At 41.7% G+C, this 25,974-nt stretch overlaps 1 protein-coding gene across 2 annotated transcripts in view; it reads left to right on the top strand.

Annotated features, from left to right (window-relative positions):
* The window catches only part of SLIT3 (slit guidance ligand 3), a 619,464-nt gene extending 595,012 nt beyond the window's left edge, over window positions 1-24,452 (top strand). For both annotated transcript variants that reach the window (XM_082378749.1, XM_082378748.1), the window contains 4 exons: window positions 19,051-19,205; window positions 19,866-20,151; window positions 21,309-21,517; window positions 23,868-24,452. In XM_082378749.1, the coding sequence (XP_082234875.1) occupies window positions 19,051-19,205; window positions 19,866-20,151; window positions 21,309-21,517; window positions 23,868-24,103 (886 nt within the window). In that variant the 3' untranslated portion in view covers window positions 24,104-24,452. The remainder of the gene's footprint in view (window positions 1-19,050; window positions 19,206-19,865; window positions 20,152-21,308; window positions 21,518-23,867) is intronic.
* Window positions 24,453-25,974: the final 1,522 nt, after the last annotated feature.

Below are 25,974 nucleotides of genomic sequence, written 5' to 3'. Positions count from 1 at the left end.
GTCCTATTTTTAGATTTTTAAGGAACCTCCAAACTGTTCTCCATAGTGGCTGTACCAAGTTACGTACTCACCAACAGTATAGAAGGGTTCCCTTTTTTCCACACCCTCTCCAGCATTTATTATTTGTGGACTTTTTGATGATGGCCATTCTGACTGGTGTGAGGTGATACTTCATCATAGTTTTGATTTACATTTCTCTAATAATTACCAACATTGAGCATCTTTTCATGTGCCTTTTGGCCATCTGTATGTCTTCTTTGGAGAAATGTCTATTTGGATCTTCTGCCCATTTTTTGGTTGGGTTATTTGTATTTTTGATATTGAACTGTATGAGCTGTTTGTGTATTTTTGAGATTAATCCCTTGTCAGTTGCATCGTATGCAAATATTTTCTCCCATTCTATGGGTTGTCTTTTTATTTTGTTTATGGTTTCCTTTGCTGTGCAAAAGCTTTTAAGTTTAATTAGGTCTCATTTGTTTATTTTTGGGTTTATTTTCATTACTCTAGGAGACGGTGCCAAAAAGATATTGCTGTTATTTATGTCAGAGAGTGTCCTGCCTATGTTTTCCTCTAGGAGTTTTATAGTATCCAGTCTTACATTTCAGTCTTTAATCCATTTTGAGTTTATTTTTGTGTATGGTGCTAGAGAATGTTCTAATTTCATTTTTTTACAAGTGGCTCCAGTTTTCCCAGCACCACTTACTTAAGAGACTGTCTTTTCTCCACTGTACATTCTTGCCTCCTTTCTTGTAGATGAATTGACCATAGGTATGTGGGATTATCTCTGAGCTTTCTATCATGTTCCACTGATCTATAAGTCTGTCTTTGTGCTGGTAAAATACTGTTTTGATGACTGTAGCTTTGTAGTATAGTCTGAAGTCAGGGAGCCTGATTCCTGCAGTTCCATTTTTCTTTCTCAAGATTGTTTTGCTATTCAGGAGCTTTTGTGTTTCCATACAAATTTTAAAATTTTTTGTTCTAGTTCTGTGAAAAATGCCATTGGTAATTTGATAGGGATTGCACTGAATCTGTAGATTGCTTTGGGTAGTTATAGTCATTTTCACAAAGTTGATTCTTCCAATCCAAGAACATGGTATATCTCTCCATCTGTTTATATCATCTTTAATTTCTTTCATCAGCGTCTTATAGTTTTCGCAGTACAGGTCTTTTGTCTCCTTAGGTAGGTTTATTTCTAGGTATTTTATTCTTTTTAATGTGACGGTAAATTGTTGTTAGTGTATAGAAATGCCACAGACTTCCGTGTATTAATTTTGTATCCTGCAACTTTACTGAATTCACTGATGAGCTCTAGTAGATTTCTGGTAGTGTCTTTAGGGTTTTCTATGTATAGTATCATGTCATCTGCAAACAGTGACAGTTTTACTTCTTTTCCAATTTGGATCCCTTTTATTTCTTTTTCTTCTCTGATTTCTGTGGCTATCTATGTTGAATAAAATTGGTGAAAGGGACTTCCCTGGAGGTCCAGTGGTTAGCACGCCACACTTCCACTGCAGGGGACGTGGGTTCAATCCCTGGTCAGGGAACTAAGATCCTGCATGTCACTCTACGTGGCCAAAAAAAAGAAAAAGAAAAAGAAGAAAAAAAGTGTTGAGAGTGGACATCCTTGTCTTGTTCCTGATCTCAGAAGAAATGCTTTCAGCTTTTCACCATTGAGTCTGATGTTAGCTGTGGGTTTGTCACGTATGGCCTTTATTATGTTGAGGTAGGTTCCCTCTATGCCCACTTTCTAGAGAGTTTTTATCATAAATAGGTGTTAAATTTGTTCAGAAGCTTTCTCTGCATCTTCTGAGATGATCATATGGTTTTTATTCTTCAGTTTGTTAATGTGGTGTATCACACTGATCGATTTGCAGATACTGAAAAATCCTTGCACCCCTGGGATGAATGCCACTTGATTATGGTGTATGATACTTTCAATGTATTATTGGATTCAGTTTGCTAGTATTTTGTTGAGGATTTTTGCACCTATGTTCATCAGTGATATTGGTCTGTAATTTTCTTTTTTTGTGGTATATTTGTCTGGTTTTGGTATCATGGTGATGGTGGCCTCATAGAATGAGGTTGGAAGTGTTCTTTCCTCTGCAATATTTTGGAATACTTTCAGAAGGATAGGTGTTACCTCTTCTCTAAATGTTTTGTAGGATTTGCCTGTGAAACCGTCTCGTCTTGGGCTTTTCTTTGTTGGGGGTATTTTAATCACAGATTGAATTTCAGTACTCGTAATTGATCTGTTCATATTTTCTATATCTTCCAGATTCAATCTTGGGAGATTGTACCTTTCTAAGAATTTCTACATTTCTTCCAGGTTGTCCATTTTATTGGAATATAGTTACCTGCAGTAGTCTCTTATGGTGCTTTGTATTTTTGTGGTGTCAGCTGTAACTTCTTTTTCATTTTTGATTTTTTTAAATATAAATTTATTTATTTTTGGCTGTGTTGGGTCCTCGTTGCTGCGCGTGGGTCTTCTCTAGTTGTGGCGAGCGGGGGCTACTCTTCGTTGTGGCACGTGGGCTTCTCACTGCAGTGTCATCTCTTCTTGCAGATCACGGGCTCCAGGTGCACAGGCTTCACTAGTTGTGGCAGGCAGGCTCAGTAGTTGTGGCACACGGGCTTAGTTGCTCTGCGGCATGTGGGATCTTCCTGAACCAGGGCTCAAACCCATATCCCCTTCATTGGCAGGTGGGTTTTATTTTTGTTTTTTTTTTTATCTTTGGCTGCATTGGGTCTTTGTTGCTGTGTATGGGCTTTCTCTAGATGCGGCAAGCGGGGGGCTACTCTTCATTGAGGTGCGAGGGCTTCTCATTGCAGTAGCTTCTCTTGTTGTGGAGCACAGGCTCTATGCATGTGAACTTCAGTAGTTCTGGCACGTGGGCTCAGTAGTTGTGGCTTGCGGGCGCTAGAGCTCAGGCTCAGTAGTTGTGGCACACGGGCTTAGTTGCTCCGCAGCATGTGGGATGTTCCCGGGCCAGGGCTCGAACCCATGTCCCTTGTATTGGCAGGTGGATTCTTTTTTTTTTTAATCAGTCATCAATTTTATACACATCAGTGTATACATGTCAATCCCAATCGCCCAATTCAGCACACCACCAACCCCACCCCACCGCGGTTTTCCCCCCTTGGTGTCCATACGTTTGTTCTCTACATCTGTGTCTCAACTTCTGCCCTGCAAACCGGTTCATCTGTACCATTTTTCTAGGTTACACATACATGCGTTAATATATGATATTTGTTTTTCTCTTTCTGACTTACATCACTCTATATGACAGTCTCTAGATCCATCCATATCTCAAAAAATGACTCAATTTCGTTCCTTTTTATGGGTGAGTAATATTCCACTGTATATATGTACCACAACTTCTTTATCCATTCGTCTGTCGATGGGCATTTAGGTTGCTTCCGTGACCTGGCTATTGTAAATAGTGCTGCAATGAACATTGGGGTGCATGTGTCTTTTTGAATTATGGTTTTCTCTGGGTATATGCCCAGTAGTGGGATTGCTGGATCATATGGTAAATCTATTTTTAGTTTTTTAAGGAACCTCCATATTGTTCTCCATAGTGGCTGTATCAATTTACATTCCCACCAACAGTGCAAGAGGGTTCCCTTTTCTCCACACCTGCTCCAGCATTTGTTGTTTGTAGATTTTCTGATGATGCCCATTCTACCTGGTGTGAGGTGATACCTCATTGTAGTTTTGATTTGCATTTCTCTAATAATTAGTGATGTTGAGCATCTTTTCATGTGCTTCTTGGCCATCTTTATGTCTTCTTTGGAGAAATGTCTATTTAGGTCTTCTGCCCATTTTTGGATTGGGTTGTTTGTTTCTTTAATATTGAGCTGAATGAGCAGTTTGTATATTTTGGAGATTAATCCTTTGTCCGTTGCTTCGTTTGCAAATATTTTCTCCCATTCTGAGGGTTTTTTGTCTTGTTTATGGTTTCCTTTGCTGTGCAAAGGCTCTGAACTTTCATTAAGTCCCATTTGTTTATTTTTGTTTTTATTTCCATTACTCTAGGAGGTGGATCAAAAAATATTTTGCTGTGATTTATATCAAAGAGTGTTCTTCCTATGATTTCCTCTAAGAGTTTTTTTTTTAATTTATTTTATTTATTATTATTATTATTATTATTATTATTTTGGCTGTGTTGGGTCTTCGATTCTGTGCGAGGGCTTTCTCTAGTTGCGGCGAGTGGCGGCCACTCTTCATCGCGGTGTGCAGGCCTCTCACTGTCGCGGCCTCTCTTGTTGAGGAGTACAGGCTCCAGACACGCAAGCTCAGTAATTGTGGCTCACGGGCCCACTTGCTCCGCGGCATGTGGGATCTTCCCAGACCAGGGCTCGAACCCGTGTCCCCTGCATTGGCAGGCAGATTCTCAACCACTGCGCCACCAGGGAAGCCCTCTCTAAGAGTTTTATAGTGTCCGGTCTTACATTTAGGTCTCGAATCCATTTTGAGTTTATTTTTCTGTATGGTGTTAGGGAGTATTCTAATTTCATTCTTTTACATGTAGCTGTCCAATTTTCCCAGCACCACTTATTAAAGAGACTGTCTTTTCTCCATTGTATATCTTTGCCTCCTTTGTCATAGATTACTTGACCATAGGTGCGTGGGTTTATCTCTGGGCTTTCTATCTTGTTCCATTGATCTATGTTTCTGTTTTTGTGCCAGTACCATATTGTCTTGATTACTATAGCTTTGTAGTATAGTCTGAAGTCAGGCAGTCTGATTCCTCCAGCTCCGTTTTTTTCCCTCAAGACTGCTTTGGCTATTCGGGGTCTTTTGTGTCTCCATACAAATTTTAAGATGATTTGTTCTAGTTCCGTAAAAAATGCCATTGGTAATTTGATAGGGATTGCATTGAATCTGTAGATTGCTTTGGGTAGTATAGTCATTTTCACAATATTGATTCTTCCAATCCAAGAACATGGTATATCTCTCCATCTGTTATTATCATCTTTAATTTCTTTCATCAGTGTCTTATAGTTTTCTGCATACAGGTCTTTTGTCTCCCTAGGTAGGTTTATTCCTAGGTATTTTATTCTTTTTGTTGCAATGGTAAATGGGAGTGTTTCCATAATTTCTCTTTGAGATTTTTCATCATTAGTGTATAGGAATGCAAGAGATTTCTGTGCATTAATTTTGTATCCTGCAACTTTACCAAATTCATTGATTAGCTGTAGTAGTTTTCTGGTGGCATTTTTAGGATTCTCTATGTATTGTATCCTGTCATCTGCAAACAGTGACAGTTTTACTTCTTCTTTTCCAATTTCTATTCCTTTTATTTCTTTTTCTTCTCTGATTGCCTGGCTAGGACTTCCAAAACTATGTTGAATAATAGTGGTGAGAGTGGACATCCTTGTCTTGTTCCTAATCTTAGAGGAAATGCTTTCAGTTTTTCACCGTTGAGAATGATGTTTGCTGTGGGTTTGTCATATATGGCCTTTATTATGTTGAGGTAGTTTCCCTCTATGCCCACTTTCTGGAGTTTTTATCATAAATGGGTGTTGAATTTTGTCAGAAGCTTTTTCTGCATCTATTGAGATGATCATATGGTTTTTATTCTTCAGTTTGTTAATATGGTGTATCACATGGATTGATTTACGTATATTGAAGAATCCTTGCAACCCTGGGATAAATCCCACTTGATCGTGGTGTATGATCCTTTTAATGTGTTGTTGGATTCTGTTTGCTAGTATTTTGTTGAGGATTTTTGCGTCTATATTCATCAGTGATATTGGTCTGTAATTTTCTTTTTTTGTAGTATCTTTGTCTGGTTTTGGTATCAGGGTGATGGTGGCCTCATAGAATGAATTTGGGAGTGTTCCTTCCTCTGCAATTTTTTGGAAGAGTTTTAGAAGGATGGGTGTTAGCTCTCCTCTAAATGTTTGATAGAATTCATGGCAGGTGGATTCTTTTTTTTTTTTTTTTAAACATCTTTATTGAAGTATAATTGCTTTACAATGGTGTGTTAGTTTCTGCTTTATAACAAAGTGAATCAGTTATACATATACATATGTTCCCATATCTCTTCCCTCTTGCATCTCCCTCCCTCCCACCCTCCCCATCCCATCCCTCTAGGTGGTCACAAAGCACCGAGCTGATCTCCCTGTGCTATGCGGCTGCTTCCCACTAGCTATCTATTTTACATTTGGTAGTGTATGTATGTCCATGCCACTCTCTCACTTTGTCACAGCTTACCCTCCCCCCTCCCCACATCCTCAAGTCCATTCTCTAGTAGGTCTGCATCTTTATTCCCGTCTTGCCCCTAGGTTTTTCATGACCTTTTTTTCTTTTTTAGATTCCATATATATGTGTTAGCATACTGTATTTGTTTTTCTCTTTCTGACTTACTTCACTCTGTATGAGACTCTAACTCCATCCACCTCATTACAAATACCTCCATTTCATTTCTTTTTATGGCTGAGTAATATTCCATTGTATATATGTGCCACATCTTCTTTATCCATTCATCCGATGATGGACACTTAGGTTGCTTCCATGTCCTGGCTATTGTAAATAGACCTGCAATGAACATTTTGCTACATGACTCTTTTTGAATTATGGTTTCTCAGGGTATATGCCCAGTAGTGGGATTGCTGGGTCGTATGGTAGTTCTATTTTTAGTTTTTTAAGGAACCTCCATACTGTTCTCCATAGTGGCTGTATCAATTTACATTCCCACCAACAGTGCAAGAGTGTTCCCTTTTCTCCACACCCTCTCCAGCATTTATTGTTTCCAGATTTTTTGACGATGGCCATTCTGACCACTGTGAGATGGTATCTCATTGTAGTTTTGATTGGCATTTCTCTAATGATTAATGATGTTAAGTATTCTTTCATGTGTCTGTTGGCAATCTGTATATCTTCTTTGGAGAAATGTCTATTTAGGTCTTCTGCCCATTTTTGGAACAGGTTGTTTGTTTTTTTGTTATTGGGCTGCATGAGCTGCTTGTGAATCTTGGAGATTAATCCTTTGTCATTTGCTTCATTTGCAAATATTTTCTCCCATTCTGAGGGTTGTCTCTTCATCTGGTTTATGGTTTCCTTTGCTGTGCAAAAGTTTTAAGTTTCATTAGGTCCCATTTGTTTATTTTTGTTTTTATTTCCATTTCTCTAGGAGCTGGGTCAAAAAGGATCTTGCTGTGATTTATGTCATAGAGTGTTCTGCCTATTTTTTCCTCTAAGAGTTTGATAGTGTCTGGCCTTACACTTAGGTCTTTAATCCATTTTGAGTTTATTTTTGTGTATGGTGTCAGGGAGTGTTCTAATTTCATACTTTTACATGTACCTGTCCAATCTTCCCAGCACCACTTATTGAAGAGGCTGTCTTTTCTCCACTGTATATGCTTGCCTCCTTTACCAAAGATAAGGTGACCATATGTGCGTGGGTTTATCTCTGGGCTTTCTATCCTGTTCCATTGATCTATATTTCTGTTTTTGTACCAGTACCAAACTGTCTTGATTACTGTAGCTTTGTAATATAGTCTGAAGTCAGGGAGCCTGATTCCTCCAGCTCGATTTTTCGTTCTCAAGATTGCTTTGGCTATTCGGGGTCTTTTGTGTTTCCATACAAATTGTGAAATTTTTTGTTCTAGTTCTATGAAAAATGCCAGTGGTAGTTTGATAGGGATTGCATTGAATCTGTAGATTGCTTTGGGTAGTAGAGTCATTTTCACAATGTTGATTCTTCCAATCCAAGAACATGTATATCTCTCCATCTATTTGTATCATCTTTAATTTCTTTCATCAGTGTCTTATAATTTTCTGCATACAGGTCTTTTGTCTCCTTAGGTAGGTTTATTCCTAGATATTTTATTCTTTTTGTTGCAAAGGTAAACGGGAGTGTTTTCTTAATTTCACTTTCAGATTTTTCGTCACTAGTGTATAAAAATGCAAGATTTCTGTGCATTAATTTTGTATCCTGCTACTTTACCAAATTCATTGATTAGCTCTAGTAGTTTTCTAGTGGCAGTTTTAGGATTCTCTATGTATAGTATCATGTCATCTGCAAACAGTGACAGCTTTACTTCTTTTCTGATTTGGATTCCTTTTATTTTTTTTCTTCTCTGATTGCTGTGGCTAACACTTCCAAAACTATGTTGCATAATAGTGGTGAGAGGGGGCAACCTTGTCTTGTTCCTGATCTTAGTGGAAATGGTTTCAGTTTTTTACCATTGAGGACAATGTTGGCTGTGGGTTTGTCATATATGGCCTTTATTATGTTGAGGAAAGTTCCCTCTATGCCTACTTTCTGCAGGGCTTTTATCATAAATGGGTGTTGAATTTTGTTGAAAGCTTTCTCTGCATCTATTGAGATGATCATATGGTTTTTCTCCTTCAATTTGTTAATATGGTGTATCATGTTGATTGATTTGCATATATTGAAGAATCCTTGCATTCCTGGGATAAGCCCCACTTGATCCTGGTGTATGATCCTTTTAATGTGCTGTTGGATTCTGTTTGCTAGTATTTTGTTGAGGATTTTTGCATCTATGTTCATCAGTGAAATTGGCCTGTAGTTTTCTTTCTTTGTGACATCTTTGTCTGGTTTTGGTATCAGGGTGATGGTGGCCTCGTAGAATGAGTTTGGGAGTGTTCCTCCCTCTGCAATATTTTGGAAGAGTTTGAGACGGATAGGTGTTAGCTCTTCTCTAAATGTTTGATAGAATTCGCCTGTGAAGCCATCTGGTCCTGGGCTTTTGTTTGTTGAAAGATTTTAAATCACAGTTTCAATTTCAGTGCTTGTGATTGGTCCGTTCATATTTTCTATTTCTTCCTGGTTCAGTCTCGGCAGGTTGTGCATTTCTAAGAATCTGTCCATTTCTTCCAGGTTGTCCATTTTATTGGCATAGAGTTGCTTGTAGTAATCTCTCATGATCGTTTGTATTTCTGCAGTGTCAGTGGTTACTTCTCCTTTTTCATTTCTAATCCTATTGATTTGAGTCTTGTCCCTTTTTCTCTTGATGAGTCTGGCTAATGGTTTATCAATTTTGTTTATCTTCTCAAAGAACCAGCTTTTAGTTTCATTGATTTTTGCTATTGTTTCCTTCATTTCTTTTTCATTTATTTCTGATCTGATCTTTATGATTTCTTTCCTTCTGCTAGCTTTGGGGTTTTTTTGTTCTTCTTTCTCTAATTGCTTCAGGTGCAAGGTTAGGTTGTTTATTTGAGATGTTTCCTGTTTCTTGAGTAGGCTTGTATTGCTATAAACTTCCCTCTTAGCACTGCTTTTGCTGCGTCCTATAGGTTTTGGGTCGTCGTGTCTCCATTGTCATTTGTTTCTAGGTATTTTTTGATTTCCCCTTTGATTTCTTCAGTGATCACTTCGTTATTAAGTAGTGTATTGTGTAGCCTCCATGTGTTTGTATTTTTTACAGGTCTTTTCCTGTAATTGATATCTAGTCTCACAGCATTGTGGTCGGAAAAGATACTTGATACCATTTCAATTTTCTTAAATTTACCAAGGCTTGATTTGTGACCCATGATCTATCCTGGAGAATGTTCCATGAGCACTTGAGAAAAATGTGTATTCTGTTGTTTTTGGGTGGAATGTCCTATAAATACCAATTAAGTCCATCTTGTTAAATGTATGATTTAAAGCTTGTGTTTCCTTATTTATTTTCATTTTGGATGATCTGTCCATTGGTGAAAGTGGGGTGTTCAAGTCCCCTACTATGATTGTGTTACTGTCGATTTCCCCTTTTATGGCTGTTAGCATTTGCCTTACATATTGAAGTGCTCCTATGTTGGGTGCATATTTACAATTGTTATATCTTCTTCTTGGATTGATCCCTTGATCATTATGTAGTGTCCTTCTTTGTCTCTTGTAATAGTCTTTGTTTTAAAGTCTATTTTTTCTGATATGAGAATTGCTACTCCAGCTCTCTTTTGATTTCCATTTGCATGGAATATCGTTTTCCATCCCCTCACTTTCAGTCTGTATGTGTCTCTAGGTCTGAAGTGGGTCTCTTGTAGACAGCATATATATGGGTCTTGTTTTTGTATCCATTCAGCCAGTCTGTGTCTTTTGGTGGGAGCATTTAATCCATTTACATTTAAGGTAATTATCGATATGTATGTTCCTATTCCCATTTTCTTAAATGTTTTGGGTTTGTTATTGTAGGTGTTTTCCTTCTCTTGTGTTTCTTGCCTAGAGAAGTTCCTTTAGCATTTGTTGTAAAGCTGGTTTGGTGGTGCTGAACTCTTTCAGCTTTTGCTTGTCTGTAAAGGTTTTAATTTCTCCATCAAATCTGAATGAGATCCTTGCTGGGTAGAGTAATCTTGGTTGTAGGTTTTTCTCCTTCATCACTTTAAGTATATCCTGCCACTCCCTTCTGGCTTGCAGAGTTTCTGCTGAAAGATCAGCTGTTAACCTTATGGGGATTCCCTTGTGTGTTATTTGTTGTTTTTCCCTTGCTGCTTTTAATATGGTTTCTTTATATATAATTTTTGACAGTTTGATTAATATGTGTCTTGACGTGTTCCTCCTTGGATTTATCCTGTATGGGACTCTCTGTGCTTCCTGGACTTGATTGACTATTTCCTTTCCCATATTAGGGAAGTTTTCAACTATAATCTCTTCAAATATTTTCTCAGTCCCTTTCTTTTTCTCTTCTTCTTCTGGGACCCCTATAATTCGAATGTTGGTGCCTTTAATGTTGTCCCAGAGGTCTCTGAGACTGTCCTCAGTTCTTTTCATTCTTTTTTCTTTATCCTGCTCTGCAGTAGTTATTTCCACCATTTTATCTTCCAGGTCACTTATCCGTTCTTCTGCCTCAGTTATTCTGCTATTGATCCCATCTAGAGTATTTTTAATTTCATTTATTGTTTTTCATCGTTGCTTGGTTCCTCTTTAGTTCTTCTACGTCCTTGTTAAATGTTTCTTGCATTTTGTCTATTCTATTTCCAAGATTTTGGATCATCCTTACTATCATTATTCTGAATTCTTTTTCAGGTAGACTACCTATTTCCTCTTCATTTTTTAGGTCTGGTGTGTTTTGACCCTGCTCCTTCATCTGCTGTGTGTTTTTCTGTCATCTCATTTTGCTTATCTTACTGTGTTTGGGGTCTCCTTTTCACAGGCTGCAGGTTCGTAGTTCCCGTTGTTTTTGGTATCTGTCCCCAGTGGCTAAGGTTGGTTCAGTGGGTTGTGTAGGCTTCCTGGTGGAGGGAACTAGTGCCTGTGTTCTGGGGGATGAGGCTGGATCTTGTCTTTCTGGTGGGCACGTCCACGTCTGGTGGTGTGTTTTGGGGTGTCTGTGGCCTTATTATGATTTTAGGCAGCCTCTCTGCTAATGGATGGGGCTGTGTTCCTGTCTTGCTAGTTGTTTGGCATAGGGTGTCCAGCACTGTAGCTTGCTGGTTGTTGAGTGAAGCTGGGTCTTGGTGTTGAGATGGAGATCGCTGAGAGATTTTTGCCGTTTGGCATTACATGGAGCTGGGAGGTCTCTTGTGGACCAGTGTCCTGAAGTTGGCTCTCCCACCTCAGAGGCACAGCCCTGATGCCTGGCTGGAGCACCAAGAGTCTTTCATCCACACAGCTCAGAGTAAAAGGGAGAAAAAATAGAAAGAAAGAAAGAAAGAGGATAAAATATAGTGAAGTAAAATAAAGCTATTATAAAGCAAAGCTATACAGACAAAATCTCACCCAGAAGCATATACATATACACTCACAAAAAAAGGAAAAGGGGAAAAATTAATATATCCTGCTCCCAAAGTCCACCTCCTGAATTTGGGATGATTCGTTGTCTATTCAGGTATTCAACAGATGCAGGCACATCAAGTTGTTTGTGGAGTTTTAATCCGCTGCTTCTGAGGCTGCTGGGAGAGATTTCCCTTTCTCTTCTTTGTTCGCACAGCTCCCAGGGTTCAGCTTTGGATTTGGACCCGCCTCTGCATGTAGGTTGCCTGAGGGCGTCTGTTCCCTTTTGGGAGGTCTGACGTTTTCTGCCAGCGTTCAGTGGGTGTTCTGTAGGAGCAGTTCCACGTGTATATGTATATCTAATGTATCTGTGGGAAAGAAGGTGATCTCCGCGCCTTACTCTTCCGCCATCTTCTTCCTCCGCCGGCAGGTGGATTCTTAACCACTGTGCCACCAGGGAAGCCTGGCACATGGATTCTTAACCAGTGTGCCACCTGGGAGGCCCCCATTTCTGAGTTTATTGATTTGGGCCCTCTCCCTATTTTTCTTGATGAGTCTTGCTAAAGGCTTATTGATTTTGTTTTTCTTTTCAAAGAACCAGGTTTTAGTTTCATTGATCTTTTCTGTTGTTTTCTTATTGTCTGTTTCATTTATTTCTGCTCTGATCTTTATGATTTCTTTCCTTCTACTAACTTTGGTTTTGTTTGTTCCTTCTCTAGTTGCTTTAGGTGTAAGGTTAGGTTGTTTGAGATATTTCTTGTTTCCCGAGGTAAGTCTGTATCGCTATAAACTTCCCTCTTAGAACTGCATTCCATAGGTTTGTTGCATTCCATAGGTTTGGGATCATCGTGCTTTTCTTTTCTGTTGTCCCTAGGTATTTTTTGACTTCTTCAGTGATCCACTCTTTTTTTTTTTTTTAGTAGATCTTTATTGGAGTATAATTGTCTCACAATACAGTGTTAGTTTCTGTTGTACACCAAAGTGAAACAGCCATATGCATACATATGTCCCCATATATCCCCTCCCTCTTGAGTCTCCCTCTTATCCTCCCGATCCCACCCCTCTAGGTCATCGCAAAGCACTGAGCTGATCTCCCTGTGCTATGCTGCTGCTTCCCACTAGCTAACTATTTTACATTCGGTAGTATATATATGTCGATGCTACTCTCACTTCGCCCCAGCTTCCCCCTCCCACCCGTTTCCTCAAGTCCATTCTCTATGTCTACATCTTTATTCCTGCCCTGCAACTAGGTTCATCAGTACCTTTTTTTTTTTTTTAGATTCCATATATATGCATTAGCATACAGTATTTTTCTCTTTCTGACTTACTTCACTCTATATGACAGACTCTAGGTCCATCCACCTCACTACAAATAACTCAATTTTGTATCTTTTTATGGCTGAGTAATATTCCATTATATATATGTGCCACATCTTCTTTATCCATTCATCTGTCAATGGACATTTAGGTTGGTTCCATGTCCTGGCTACTGTAAATAGTGCTGCAATGAAGATTGTGGTACATGACTCTTTTTGAATTATGGTTTTCTCAGGGTATATTCCCAGCAGTGGGATTACTGGGTCATATGGTAGTTCTATTTTTAGTTTTTTAAGCAACCTCCGTACTGTTTTCTGTAGTGGTTGTATCAATTTATATTCCCACCAACAGTGCAGGAGTGTGCCATTTTCACCACACCCTTTCCAGCATTTATTGTTTGTAGATTTTTTGAAAATGGCCATTCTGACCAGCATGAGGTGATACTTCACTGTAGTTTTGATTTGCATTTCTCTAATAACTAGTGATGTTGAACATCTATTCATGTGCCTCTTGGCCACCTGTATGTCTTCCTTGGTGAAATGTCTCTTTAGGTCTTCTGCGCATTCTTTAAGTGGATTGTTTGTTTTTTTGAAGTTGAGCTCCATGAGTTGTTTGTATATTTTGGAGATTAATCCTTTTTCTGTTGTTTCATTTTCAAATATTTTCTCCCATTCTGAGGGTTGTCTTTTTGTCTTGTTTATGGTTTCCTTTGCTGTGCAAAAGCTTTTAAGTTTAATTAAGTCACATTTGTTTATTTTTGTTTTTATTTTCGTTACTCTAGAAGGTGGGTCAAAAAAGATCTTGCTGTGGTTTATGTCAAAGAGTATTCTTCCTATGTTTTCCTCTAAGAGTTTTATAGTGTCTGGTCTTACATTTAGGTCTTTAATCCATTTTGAGTTTATTTTTGTGTATGATGTTAGGGAGTGTTCTACTTTCATTCTTTTACATGTAGCTGTCCAGTTTTCCCAGCACCACTTAACGGAAAAGGCTGTCTTTTCTCCGTTGTATGTTCTTGCCTCCTTTGTCGTAAATTAGGTGACCACATGTACGTTGGTTTATCTCTGGGCATTCTATCCTGTACCATTGACCTATATTTCTGATTTTGTGCCAGTACCATACTGTCTTGATTACTGTAGCTTTGTGGTATAGTTTGAAGTCAGGACGCCTGATTCTTCCAACTCTGTTTTTTTTCTCAGGATTGCTTTGGCTATTCGGGGTCTGTTGTGTTTCCATATGAATTGTAAAAATTTTTGTTCTAATTCTGTGAAGAGTGCCATTGGTAGTTTGATAGGGATTGCACTGAATCTGTAGATTGCTTTGGGTAGTACAGTCATTTTCACAGTACTGATTCTTCCAGTCCAAGAACGTGGTATATTTCTCCATCTGTTTATGTCATCTTTGATTTCTTTCATCACTGTTTTATAGTTTTCTGAGTACAAGTCTTTTGCCTCCTTAGGCAGGTTTATTCTTAGGTATTTTACTCATTTTGTTGCAATGGTAAATGGGAGTGTTTCCTTAATTTCTCTTTCTGATTTTTCTTTGTTGGTGTATAGGAATGCCGGAGATTTCTGTGCATTAATTTTGTATCCTGCAGTCTTACCAAATTCATTGATTAGTTCTAATAGTTTTCTGGTGGCATCTTTAGGATTCTCTATGTATAGTATCATGTCATCTGCAAACAGTGACAGTTTTACTTCTTTTCCAATTGTATTCCTTTTATTTCTTTTTCTTCTCTGATTGCCATGCCTAGGACTTCCAAAACTATGTTGAATAAGAGTGGTGAGAGTAGACATCCTTGTCTTGTTCCTGATCTTAGAGGAAAATGCTTTTAGTTTTTCACCATTGAGTATGATGCTTGCTGTGGGTTTGTCATATGTGGCCTTTATTATGTTGAGTAGGTTCCCTCTATGCCCACTTTCTGGAGGGTTTTTATCATAAATGGGTGTTGAATTTTGTCAAAAGCTTTTTCTGCATCTATTGAGATGTTCATATGGTTTTTCTTCTTCAATTTGTTAATATTGTGTATCACATTGATTGATTTACGTATATTGAAGAATCCTTGCATCCCTGGGATAAATCCCACTTGATCGTGGTGTATGATCCTTTTAATGTGTTGTTGGATTCTGTTTGCTAGTATTTTGTTAAGGACTTTTGCATCTATGTTCATCAGTGATATTGGTCTATAATTTTCTTTTTTGGTGATATCTTTTTCTGGCTTTGGTATCATGGTGATGGTGGCTTCGTAGAATGAATTTGGGAGTGTTTCTCCCTCTGCAATTTTTTGGAAGAGTTTGAGAAGGATCGGTGTTAGCTCTTCTCTCCATGTTTGATAGAATTCGCCTGTGAAGCCATCTGGCCCGAGACATTTGTTTGTTGGAAGATTTTTAATTATGGTTTCAATTTCATTACTTGTGATAGGTCTGTTTATATTTTCTAATTCTTCCTGGTTCAGTCTTGGAAAATTGTACCTTTCCAAGAATTTGTCCATTTCTTCGTGGTTGTCCATTATATTGGCATCTAGTTGTTTGTAGTAGTCTCTTATAATCCTTTGTATTTCTGCAGTGTCAGTTGTGATTTCTCCTTTTTCATTTCTAATTTTATTGATTTGCATCCTCTCCCTTTTTTTCTTGATGAGTCTGGCTAAGGGTTTATCAATTTTCTTTATCTTCTCATAGAACCAGCTTTTAGTTTTATTGATCTTTGCTATTGTTTTCTTTGTTTCTATTTCATTTATTTCTGCTCTGATCCTTATAATTTCTTTCCTTCTACTGACTCTGGGTTTTCTTTGTTCTTCTCTAGTTGTTTTAAGTGTAGGGTTAGATTGTTTGAGATGTTTCGTGTTTCTTGAGGTGAGATTGAATTGCTATAAACGTCCCTCTTAGAACTGCTTTTGCTGAGTGCCATAGGTTTTGGGTCATCGTGTTTTCATTGTCATTTGTTTCTATGTATTTTTTTATTCCTTCTTTGATTTCTTCAGTGATCTCTTGGTTATTCAGTAGTGCACTGTTTAGCCTCCATGTATTTGTGTTTTCTACATTTTTTTTTTCCTGTGATTGATTTCCAATCTCAGTGTTGTGGTCAGAAAAGATGCTTGAAACGACTTCAATTTTCTTAAATTTTCCGAGGCTTGATTTGTGACCCAAGATGTGATCTATCCTGGAGAATGTTCTGTGTGCACTTGAGAAGAAAGTGTATTCTACCACTTTTGGGTGGAATGTTCTATAGATATCAATTAAATCTATCTGGTCTATTGTGTCATTTAAAGCTTGTGTTTCCTTATTAATTTTCTGTCTGGATGATCTGTCCATTGGTGTAAGTGAGGTGTTAATATCCTCCACTATAATTGTGTTTCTGTCGATTTCCCCTTTTATAGCTCTTAGCATTTGCCTTATGTATTGAGGTGCTCCTATGTTGGGTGCATAAACACTTATAATTGTTATTTCTTCTTCTTGGATTGATCCTTTGATCATTGTGTAGCGTTCCTCCTTATCTCTTGTAACAGTCTTTATTTTAAAGTCTGTTTTATCTGATACAAGTATTGCTACTCCAGGTTTCTTTTGATTTCCATTTGCATGGAATATCTTTTTCCATCCCTTCACTTTCAATCTCTATGTGTCCCTAGGTCTGAAGTGGGTCTCTTGTAGACAGCATATACATGGGTCTTGTTTTTGTATCCATTCAGCCAGTCTGTGTCTTTAGGTTAGGGCATTTAATCCATTCACATTCAAGGTTATGATTGATATGTATGTTCCTATTACCATTTTCTTAATTATTTTGGGTTTGTTTTTGTGGGTCTTTTTCTTCTCTTCTGTTTCCTGCCTACAGGAGTTTCTTTAGCATTTGTTGTAAAGCTGGTTTGGTGGTGCTGAATTCTTTTAGCTTTTGCTTGTCTGAAAAGCTTTTGATTTTTCTATCAAATCTGAATGAGATCCTGGCTGGGTAGAATAATCTTGGTTGTAGGTTTTTCTTTTTCATCACTTAAAGTGTATCCTGCCGCTCCCTTCTGGCCTGCAGAGCTTCTGCTGAAAAATCAGCTGATAACCTTATGGGGATTCCTTTGTGTGTTATTTTTTTTTTCCCTTGCTGCTTTTAATATTTTTTCTTTGCATGTAATTTTTGTTAGTTTGATTAATGTGTGTCTTGGTGTGTTTTTCCTAGGGTTTATCCTGTATCGGACTCTCTGTGCTTCCTGGACTTAGGTGACTATTTCCTTTCCCATGTTAGGGAAGTTTTCAACTATAATCTCTTCAAATATTCTCTCAGACCCTTTCTTTTTCTCTTCTTCTTCTGGGACCCCTATATTCGAATGTTGGTGCTGCAATGTGTTGTCCCAGAAGTCTCTGAGATTGTCTTCAATTCTTTTCATTCTTTTTTCTTTATTCTGCTCCTTGGCGGTTATTTCCACCATTCTGTCCTCCAGCTCACTTATTAGTTCTTCTGCCTTTGTTTCCTTATTGATTTTCTGTCTGGATCATCTGTCCATTGGTGTAAGAGGGGTAATGCAACTGATTTTTATACATTAATTCTGTATCTAGCAACTTTACTGAATTTGTTAGTTCCAACAGTTTTTTAGTGGAAACTTTAGGTTTTTCTATATATAACATCATGTCATCTGCAAATAGTGACAGTTCTACTTCTTACTTTCTGATGTGTATGCCTTTTTTTTTTTTCTTTCCTAATTGCTCAGGCTGGGACTTCCAACACTATGTTGAATATAAATGGCAAGAGTGGGCATCCTTGTCTTGTTTCTGATTTTAAAAGAAAAGCTTTCAGTTTTCACCACTGAATATAATGTTAGCTGTGGGCTTGTTATATATGGCCTTTATTTTGTTGAGTTTGTTCTATACCTATATTGTTAAGAGTTTTCATCATAAATGGATGTTGAATTTTGTCAAATGCTTTTTTCTGCATTTATTGAGATGATCACATGATTTTGATCCTTCATTTTGTTAATTTGGTGTATCACACTGATTGAATTTGTGATTTTGAGCCATTCTTGCATCCCTGGAATACACCCCACTTAATCATGGTATATGACCTTTTTAATGTATTATTGAATTAGGTTTGCTAATATTTTACTAAGAATCTTTGCATCTATGTTCATCAGGAATATTGGCCTGTAATTTTCTTTTTTTGTGGCATTCTTGTCTGGTTTTAGTATCAAGATGATGCTGACCTTGTAAAATGAGTTTGGAAGTGTTCCTTTTTTTGTAAGAGTTTGAGAAGGATTGTTTGTTATTAAGCCTTCTTTAAATGTTTCATAGAATTCACCAGTGAACCCATCCAGTCCTAGACTTCTGTTTGTTGGGAGGTTTTTGACAGCTGATTCCATACCCTTAGAGGCATACCTCGTTTTACTGCACCTTGCTATATTGTGCTTCACAGATACTGTATTATTTACAAATTGAAGGTTTGTGGCAACTCTGTGTCAAGTCTGTTGGTGCCATTTTTCCAACAGCATTTGCTCACTTCATGTCTGTGTGTCATGTTTTGGTAATTCTCATAATATTTCAACCTTTTTCTCTATTACAGTATTTATTATGGTGATCTGTGATCAGTGATCTTTGATGTTATTATTGCAAAAAGATTATGCCTCCCTGAAGGCTCAGGTGACAGTCAGCATTTTTTAGCAATAAAGTATTTTTAAGTTAAGGTATGTACATTGTTTTTTAGACAAAATGCTATTGCACCCTTAATAGAGTACACTGTAGTATAAACATAACTTTTATGCGCACTGGGAAACCAGAAAATTCATGTGACTTGCTTCATCAGGTGGTCTGGAACTGAACCCACAGTATCTCCAAGGTATGCCTGTATATCTATGGAGATAAATAAGATAGATGAAATCAATTATAAAGCAAATGGGACTCACTGGAGAATCTATAGGTGTAACAGGTAATTAATAGGAGTTCTCTGTACTGTTTTTATTTTTGTGATTTATGTTGTTTGAAATTATTTCCAAATAAAAAACAAAACAAAATGCAAGGAATACTAGTCAGTTCACAGTCCAGTGCAGGCTGTGGAAGGCACTCAGCAAACCCTCTGTCTCTCCTGCTTCTCTCCTGCCCAGTGTGGAGACTGTGAATGACGGGCAGTTTCACAGTGTGGAGCTGGTGATGCTAAACCAGACCCTGAACCTGGTGGTGGACAAAGGAGCCCCCAAAAGCCTGGGAAAGCTCCAGAAGCAGCCAACAGTGAGCATCAACAGCCCCCTCTACCTTGGAGGTAAAGCCCCATCCCCTCCCACCCCAAACACCTCCACCTCCCACCTGCCCCCTGTGCTTGGGCACCCACCCCCAGGCCAACTGGTGGGGCTTGCTGCTCTCATCTCGGCACCCACTGCCAAAGCTAATCAAGGAAGGCTTCCTGGAGGAAGTGACAACCAAGCTGCTCCCTAAAGTGTGAATAGTTAGCCAGATCATGGGGAGGAGAAGAGGAAAAGAAAGAGAGCAGGGCTCATTCTGAGAAACTACAATTTTAGGGAGGATGGTGGAAGGTGAAGATGGAATGGGGAGGGAGGAGAGGGAGACAGAGGCCAGCGCCTTCAATATACAGGCTTCCCTCTGCTCTGCCACCCCCTCAGATGCTGTGAGGCTCAGCTGATGTATGTAGAGGAGTATGTTTGCTACTAAGGCCATTCAAAGGCCAAAGAGAGAAGGAGCCACCAGTCTGACAGAGCATGGGCCTGAAACCCAGCCTTGGGCCAGTAGTTCTCAAAGGGTTATGTGCAAAAAAAAAAAAAAAAAGGCATCAGAGCAGCTTGTTCAATATGGAGATTCCCAAGACTTCTTCTCCCAAGGAGTCCACCTCCGAGGGCTGGAATGCAGGCGAGCAGGGTGGGCAGGGGAGTGTCTTCAGGTCGCTGTCCTGGTGTCTCTCCCGCAGGCATCCCCACCTCCACGGGCCTCTCAGCCTTGCGCCAGGGCGTGGACCGGCCGCTGGGCGGCTTCCATGGCTGCATCCACGAGGTGCGCATCAACAACGAGCTGCAGGACTTCAAGGCCCTCCCGCCGCAGGCCCTGGGCGTCTCGCCGGGCTGCAAGTCCTGCAGCGTGTGCAGGCACGGCCTGTGCCGTGCCGTGGAGAAGGACAGCGTTGTGTGCGAGTGCCACCCAGGCTGGGCCGGCCTGCTGTGTGACCAGGAGGCCCGCGACCCCTGCCTCGGCCACAGGTCGGTGTCCCTCCCCCTCTGCCCCGCCCGGGAAGTGGGCACTGATGGAAGCCGGAGGAACTGCAGTCAGACTGTAGACAGGGGCTGCTTAGAAGGTCAGGGGCTTAACACATCCAAACAGCAGCTCTTGCTCAGAGGAGACATCAGTGTGCCAGAGCCTAGCTGAAAAACACTTGTCAAGTGGCCTTCAGAAGTTGAAAGGGGCACCCGTGCGCATGCACCTTGGCAAGTGGGTGCATTTCGGCCCGACTCGACTCCCCACTCAGTGGTACCCTATGAGGGCACCAGGGGTGTATAACCACGCACAGCCGAATCATTTCATGCTCTGGCATTCATTATGCATCAAAATATTTACTGAGGGCCTACTATGTGTCAGGCCTTGTGCTAAAAATAGGAGACCCAGCATCCTCAGTGTTCAGAAATCTGAATCAGCCAAAAATAACACCAGAGCCATGTCTAGCAATTTGCTTGGCTGAAAAAGCTGGGACATGATATTGTGGATCAGGAGTGAAGGATAGCTATAGAGGGGTTGAGATTCCTGGGTAGCTCTGGAGTGTGTGTGTGTGTGTGTGTGTGAGTGTGTATGCGTTTGACTCTGTAACGAATATGTCTACAATGAACCCTGCCTCTGAATGTCATCCCAGTAGAGAGAATGCTGCAGCACAATTAAGAATCCAGGCTTTGGCATCAGTTTCTCCATCTATGAGATGTGGATAGGACTATCTACTGCACAGGACAGCAGAGGAGAGGGGATTGTAGAAAATAAGACTGATGCTAGGTGTAAAGCACTTACCCCAATGCCTGGCACACAGCAAGTGGTAGCTGGTGGTGGTAGAGATAGTAGTAAGTGTGTTATCAATTAAGACGGCAGAACAATTAAACTGTTTGGAGACTGCGTGGGTTCTGACGCCTGTGTGTAAAGCAGCCAGCCTCATCAAGCTCACAGCTGTCAGTGTCACTGGGGGATGCTCACAGCCTCCAGCTAACTGATTCTCAGCCACTGGGCTGGTGGAGGGTGGACCAAGGGATGGAGAAGGCCTAAGGTCCCACAGCTCCGTGTCCCCTGGTCTGAGCCTGGGCCTGGCTGGGGTGGACAAAGGAACCCTCCAGCTGCACTGACTGCCTGGTTCCCCTCTCATCCTCGCCTCTGCCCCCAGCTGCAACCAGGGGAGATGTGTGGCAACTGGGACCTCATACGTGTGCAAGTGCGCCGAGGGCTACAGAGGGGCCTTGTGTGACCACAAGAATGACTCTGCCAACGCCTGCTCAGCCTTCAAGTGTCACCACGGGCAATGCCACGTCTCAGATCAAGGGGAGCCCTACTGCCTGTGCCAGCCCGGCTTTAGTGGGGAACACTGCGAACAAGGTGGGTCCACTGTGCGCATGGTGGGGTGGGGGGATGGTGCCCGGGAAGGATGCGGGGGTCAGACTTGGACTCCACATTCAGATGGCCTAAGTTCCAGTTCTGGCTGAGCCACTTAGAGGCTGCATGACCTTCATTAAGTTACTTTCTGAGCCTCAAATTCCATCATGTTGAATATGGGGGGCAACACTATAACTTCCTGTATCAGTTATCCATTGCTGCGTAACAAATTAGCCCCAACACATAGCAGTTCAAAACCACACTAAACATGTTCCATCCCACACAGTTCCTGTGGGTCAAGGATTCAGAAACGGCTTAGCTGGATAGTTCCAGCTGGGGTCTCTCGAGATTGCAAACCGCCAGGACTGTGTGAGCAGTCTGGGTTGTTCTTTCTCTCCTCTCTCCTCCCCTCCTTTTCTAATTGCTGGCCCTGGAGCTGCCAGAGTGGCCCTCTGACCAGCACCACTGACTCACCTGGGAGTTTATTAGAAATACAGATGGCTCAGGCCCAGCCCAGACCTTTTGAATCAGACTCTGCATTTTAACAAGAGCCCTCGATGGTTCTTAATCACATTAACATTTCAGATGTTGTTCTGCAGTCTCCTCCCAAACCTCATGCCATTATTGGGTCAACAAAAGACAGTTCCTTGGTCTGATCCCATTTCAAAAACATCAAATCACTTACCTCACTTAGTGGCCCCTTTAGTGTATTAATTTGGAGGTAAGTGCAAAAAAGGAAAGTTGAAATTAAATTATATTCCAGCTGAAATGGTTCTGTCTCACCTTGGAGGTTTTTCTCCTGCATGGAAACTGAGAAGGCTTCGTCTTCCTTCCTGCCACCAGAATCCTGGGCTGGCCCCCTCCTGTCACTAGAGGACTCTTTCACATTTTATACCTTGTTGAAATACCATTCTTAACCAATTTTGTTAAATAATGTATTCTGAAATAATTTCAGATCTAACAGAAAAATTGCCAGAACAATATAAACAGCATTCCCATTCCCTTCAACTGGACAGCCCAACTGTTAACATGCTGCCAAGTTTGCATTCTCCCTGCCCCGCACATCACACACACCTATTATCATCATTAGTCTTCTTTTGATCCTGTTAACAATCAATCACATAATTTTTAAAAACTACATCAAGCTTAACAAAATTCACATTACATCACATTAACCACCTAAAGCTTTACACTGCATAAAGCCCTTTTGCATTCACAATCCCTGTGATGCTCATAACAGCCCATGAAAAAGCAGGAAGAACCAGGACATGTGTCGCCATTTTCCAGACAAGGAAACTGAGGCTCAGGGATGACAAGGCTCAGGGATCCAAGGCTGTGTGGCCGAGGATCCTAGTCCTGAATCCATTACTCTCTCTCTCAGTGCCTTGCTCCAGATGCTTTCCCAGTGTACTGGGGACAGTAGTGGGGTCAAGGTGAAGAGTTGGGTCAGGGACCAAAGGATTAAGCAGATCCAGGGGTCCCCTCCCCTCATTTCTACAACTTGTGGAAAAGCTCACACACGTGCACACACACACCACCCCCTCCCCCCGCCCAGACTCTGTGGCTCATTGACTACTGTTCCTCTTTCAGATCTCAACTCCAGCATCACTTCCCAGAGACAATCCCTGGCCCCTGGGCTAGTCAGGCTCCTTTGCCACGTATTATGTATAAACAAACACATCCCGTTTCTCCGTAGCATCTGCCTCAGTTTATCATTACAAATATATTTATTTAAATGACGACACTGTAATTAGTGTCTAGACTCTACACCAGCGGAGACAGGCTACTGAGAGTGGTGGGGACTGGGGCAAACTGGAGATCTCCTGGCCCCATCTAAAGCCCACGGCTTCAGCCCGTCATTGCCACGCAGGGATGCAGACTCAGCTTTGCCAGAACCCCTGGTTTTCAAAGAAACCAGATATCCCAATGTTTAGATGCAATCTCCTGGCATTGTGGGGGTTTTTCTTTTTTTTTTAATGTTGGCATTTAATTTGGTTTCTAAGCGTCTGTGGCACAAGCAACATAGGTCTGGGCTGGGATTTAGCCCTCAGTCCCCCAATCTGCCACATCTAGTTTGATCTTTAAGTTCCTTGAAGGAAGGGACCGAGCCTGTTCTTGTGACCCTGCTATCCTTGGGGCTTAGTTTTAAACCTAGTATAGAGGCTGGCACGGAACAGCACTTAGTATTTGTGGAAGAGTGAGATGGGTTATGGGAGGGTGGGCAGGGAGACGGACGGATGAGTGAATGAGTAAGTACGCACGGGCTTCGGCCCACGGGTGTCTCAGAGCAGCCTCCCCCCAACAGCCATCTCCAGCCCCAACGCCCTGCCCTTACCTCTTCCGCCCTCTGCAGAGACTCCATGCCTGGGGGGGGTAGTCCGAGAGGTGATCCGCCGCCAGAAAGGTTATGCCTCGTGTGCCACGGCCTCCAAGGTGCCCGTAATGGAATGTCATGGGGGCTGCGGTCCCCAGTGCTGCCAGCCCACCCGCAGCAAGCGGCGGAAATACGTGTTCCAGTGCACAGACGGCTCCTCGTTCGTGGAAGAGGTGGAGAGACACTTAGAGTGCGGCTGCCGCCCGTGCTCCTAAGGCCCCCCGCAGCCCTTTCGCCTCCCGGACTCCAGCCGGGTGGGTGGGGACGGCCACGTGGGACCCCCCGCGAGATTCGCAGCGAAGAAGTAGAAGCTGGAGAGGAAGCAAAAGAAGAGAATATTAAGTATATTGTAAAATAAACAAAAAATAGAACTTATTTTTATTATGGAAAGTGACTATTTTCATCTCTTATTATATAAATATATCACACCATCTGAGTATATGTACCATATAGTGAGTTATTTTTACCGAGCTTTTTGTTCTGTGTTGTGTATTTGTCGTGTTTTTATAAACAGCTGTTAAACGTTTTAAGAAAAAAGGCTAATAAAAATGTTTTAAAACGAAAGGATGAGCATGAAGAAGTGACAGCCTGTCTGAGAAGGAAGGAGGAGGCTTATACGGCTAGGAAACACGGTCGTCGTTAGGTCGGCAGAAACCAGAACCTGCTTACTGAGCTCAGGAAACAAACAGAACGAGAAGAGGAAAAGAGCAAAGGAAAAGGTTTTTCTTTGTTTCTTCCGATTTTTAATGACTTTTCCTTCCCTACAAGCACCCAGCTTTTCAGTCCTGGTTGCCGAAGCCCAGGATGCCCAGATCTTCCAGGAAAAGCCGCTGGGCACTGGCCTCCGACCCTCTCTGGGACCCAAAGCATTGGCCGCCGCCCATGTGCCCGGGGCCCCTGCAGGGTCTGAGCCCACTGCAGACCCCCTCCCCGTCCTGGCTGCCCTTGATTCCATTACAGGACTGTCTGAACTCCGCCACAGGCTTCATCTGAGCCTGTTTTGCCAAATCTGAACACAGCTGCCCTTCTCCTGCCCCTCCCCAGGAAGGCAGCCCCCCTGCTGCTCCTCCAGGAACGCAGGGGTCACCCATCTCCTCAAGCCCCAGCACTGGCCCTTCCACTGGAAGTTCTGAACCACTCTCCTCCCTTAGCCAACCTCGTACTGGGAGGCGACACCAGGAGAGCAGGCAGCCAGGGCTGTTGGGAATGAGGAAGGCTGGAGCCAAGCCTGCCCACAGCTCTGCAGCAGCCCGACTCACTGGCAAGTTCTGGGAGGCTCCTGCCATGGGGTAGCTAGGCCTCTGACAGACACCTAAACCTCCAGGCCTCTGTCATGATGACGAAGACCCCTTGCCATCTGTAGCACTTTTCCGTGCATATCCGCACTGCACCTTATTCTATCCATGCGACCCCTGCCCCCGGCGAAAGGAAGCAATATAACCCCATTTCATAGATAAGGAAACTGAGGCCTCGCTCCAGCCCTGTAACTCTCCTTACGCCACATCTCTGATAAGTGAACCAGCCAAGCCTAGAGCCTAGACTAAAAACTCTATAGATTCCTTCTCCAGAACAACATAAACACAGGAGATGCAGGCAGTTTTAAGTTCATCAGAGAACCCCTACCAGAAAAGGAAATGGTTTTTTCTGCTATTTTTCCTGCTCTCATTCTGCCTTGTTCATTCCTTGTTCTGCCTCCTTGGTATCCAGAAAGAGTCTAGACTGGGGGACTTAACGTATCAGGGGGTGTGAGCCAGGGCAGCCTGTCTAGCCCAGACCCCACTCCAGGAACTGCCAGCCCTCCTGAAGGGGACTTGCCCCTGCCTCTTCCCCACCCTCGTCTGCCCCTTTCCACCCCAGTCAGCCTAGGGCAGATGGTCCAGGGGCTCAGCAGCTCACACCGAGCCCTGTCTCGCACCCATTGCTCCCTCCCCCAGGAGCCTTCCCTGCAGAAGAGTCAGGAGAGTGTGGGGCCCCCAGTGGACCATCCAGCTCTGAGCAGCCCCAGAGGAGCCCAGTGGCTCTCTGAGGGCTGATGGCAAGCCAAAGGCTCAAAGAATCAAGAAGGGAGAAAGAAAAGAAGATGGAG

This window comes from Balaenoptera borealis, assembly GCF_965194805.1.
Source record: "Balaenoptera borealis genome assembly, chromosome: 2".
Classification (NCBI taxonomy): domain Eukaryota; kingdom Metazoa; phylum Chordata; class Mammalia; order Artiodactyla; family Balaenopteridae; genus Balaenoptera; species Balaenoptera borealis.
The sequence above is the reverse complement of the archived record's forward strand: the minus strand, read 5'-3'. Positions and strand labels throughout refer to the sequence as shown.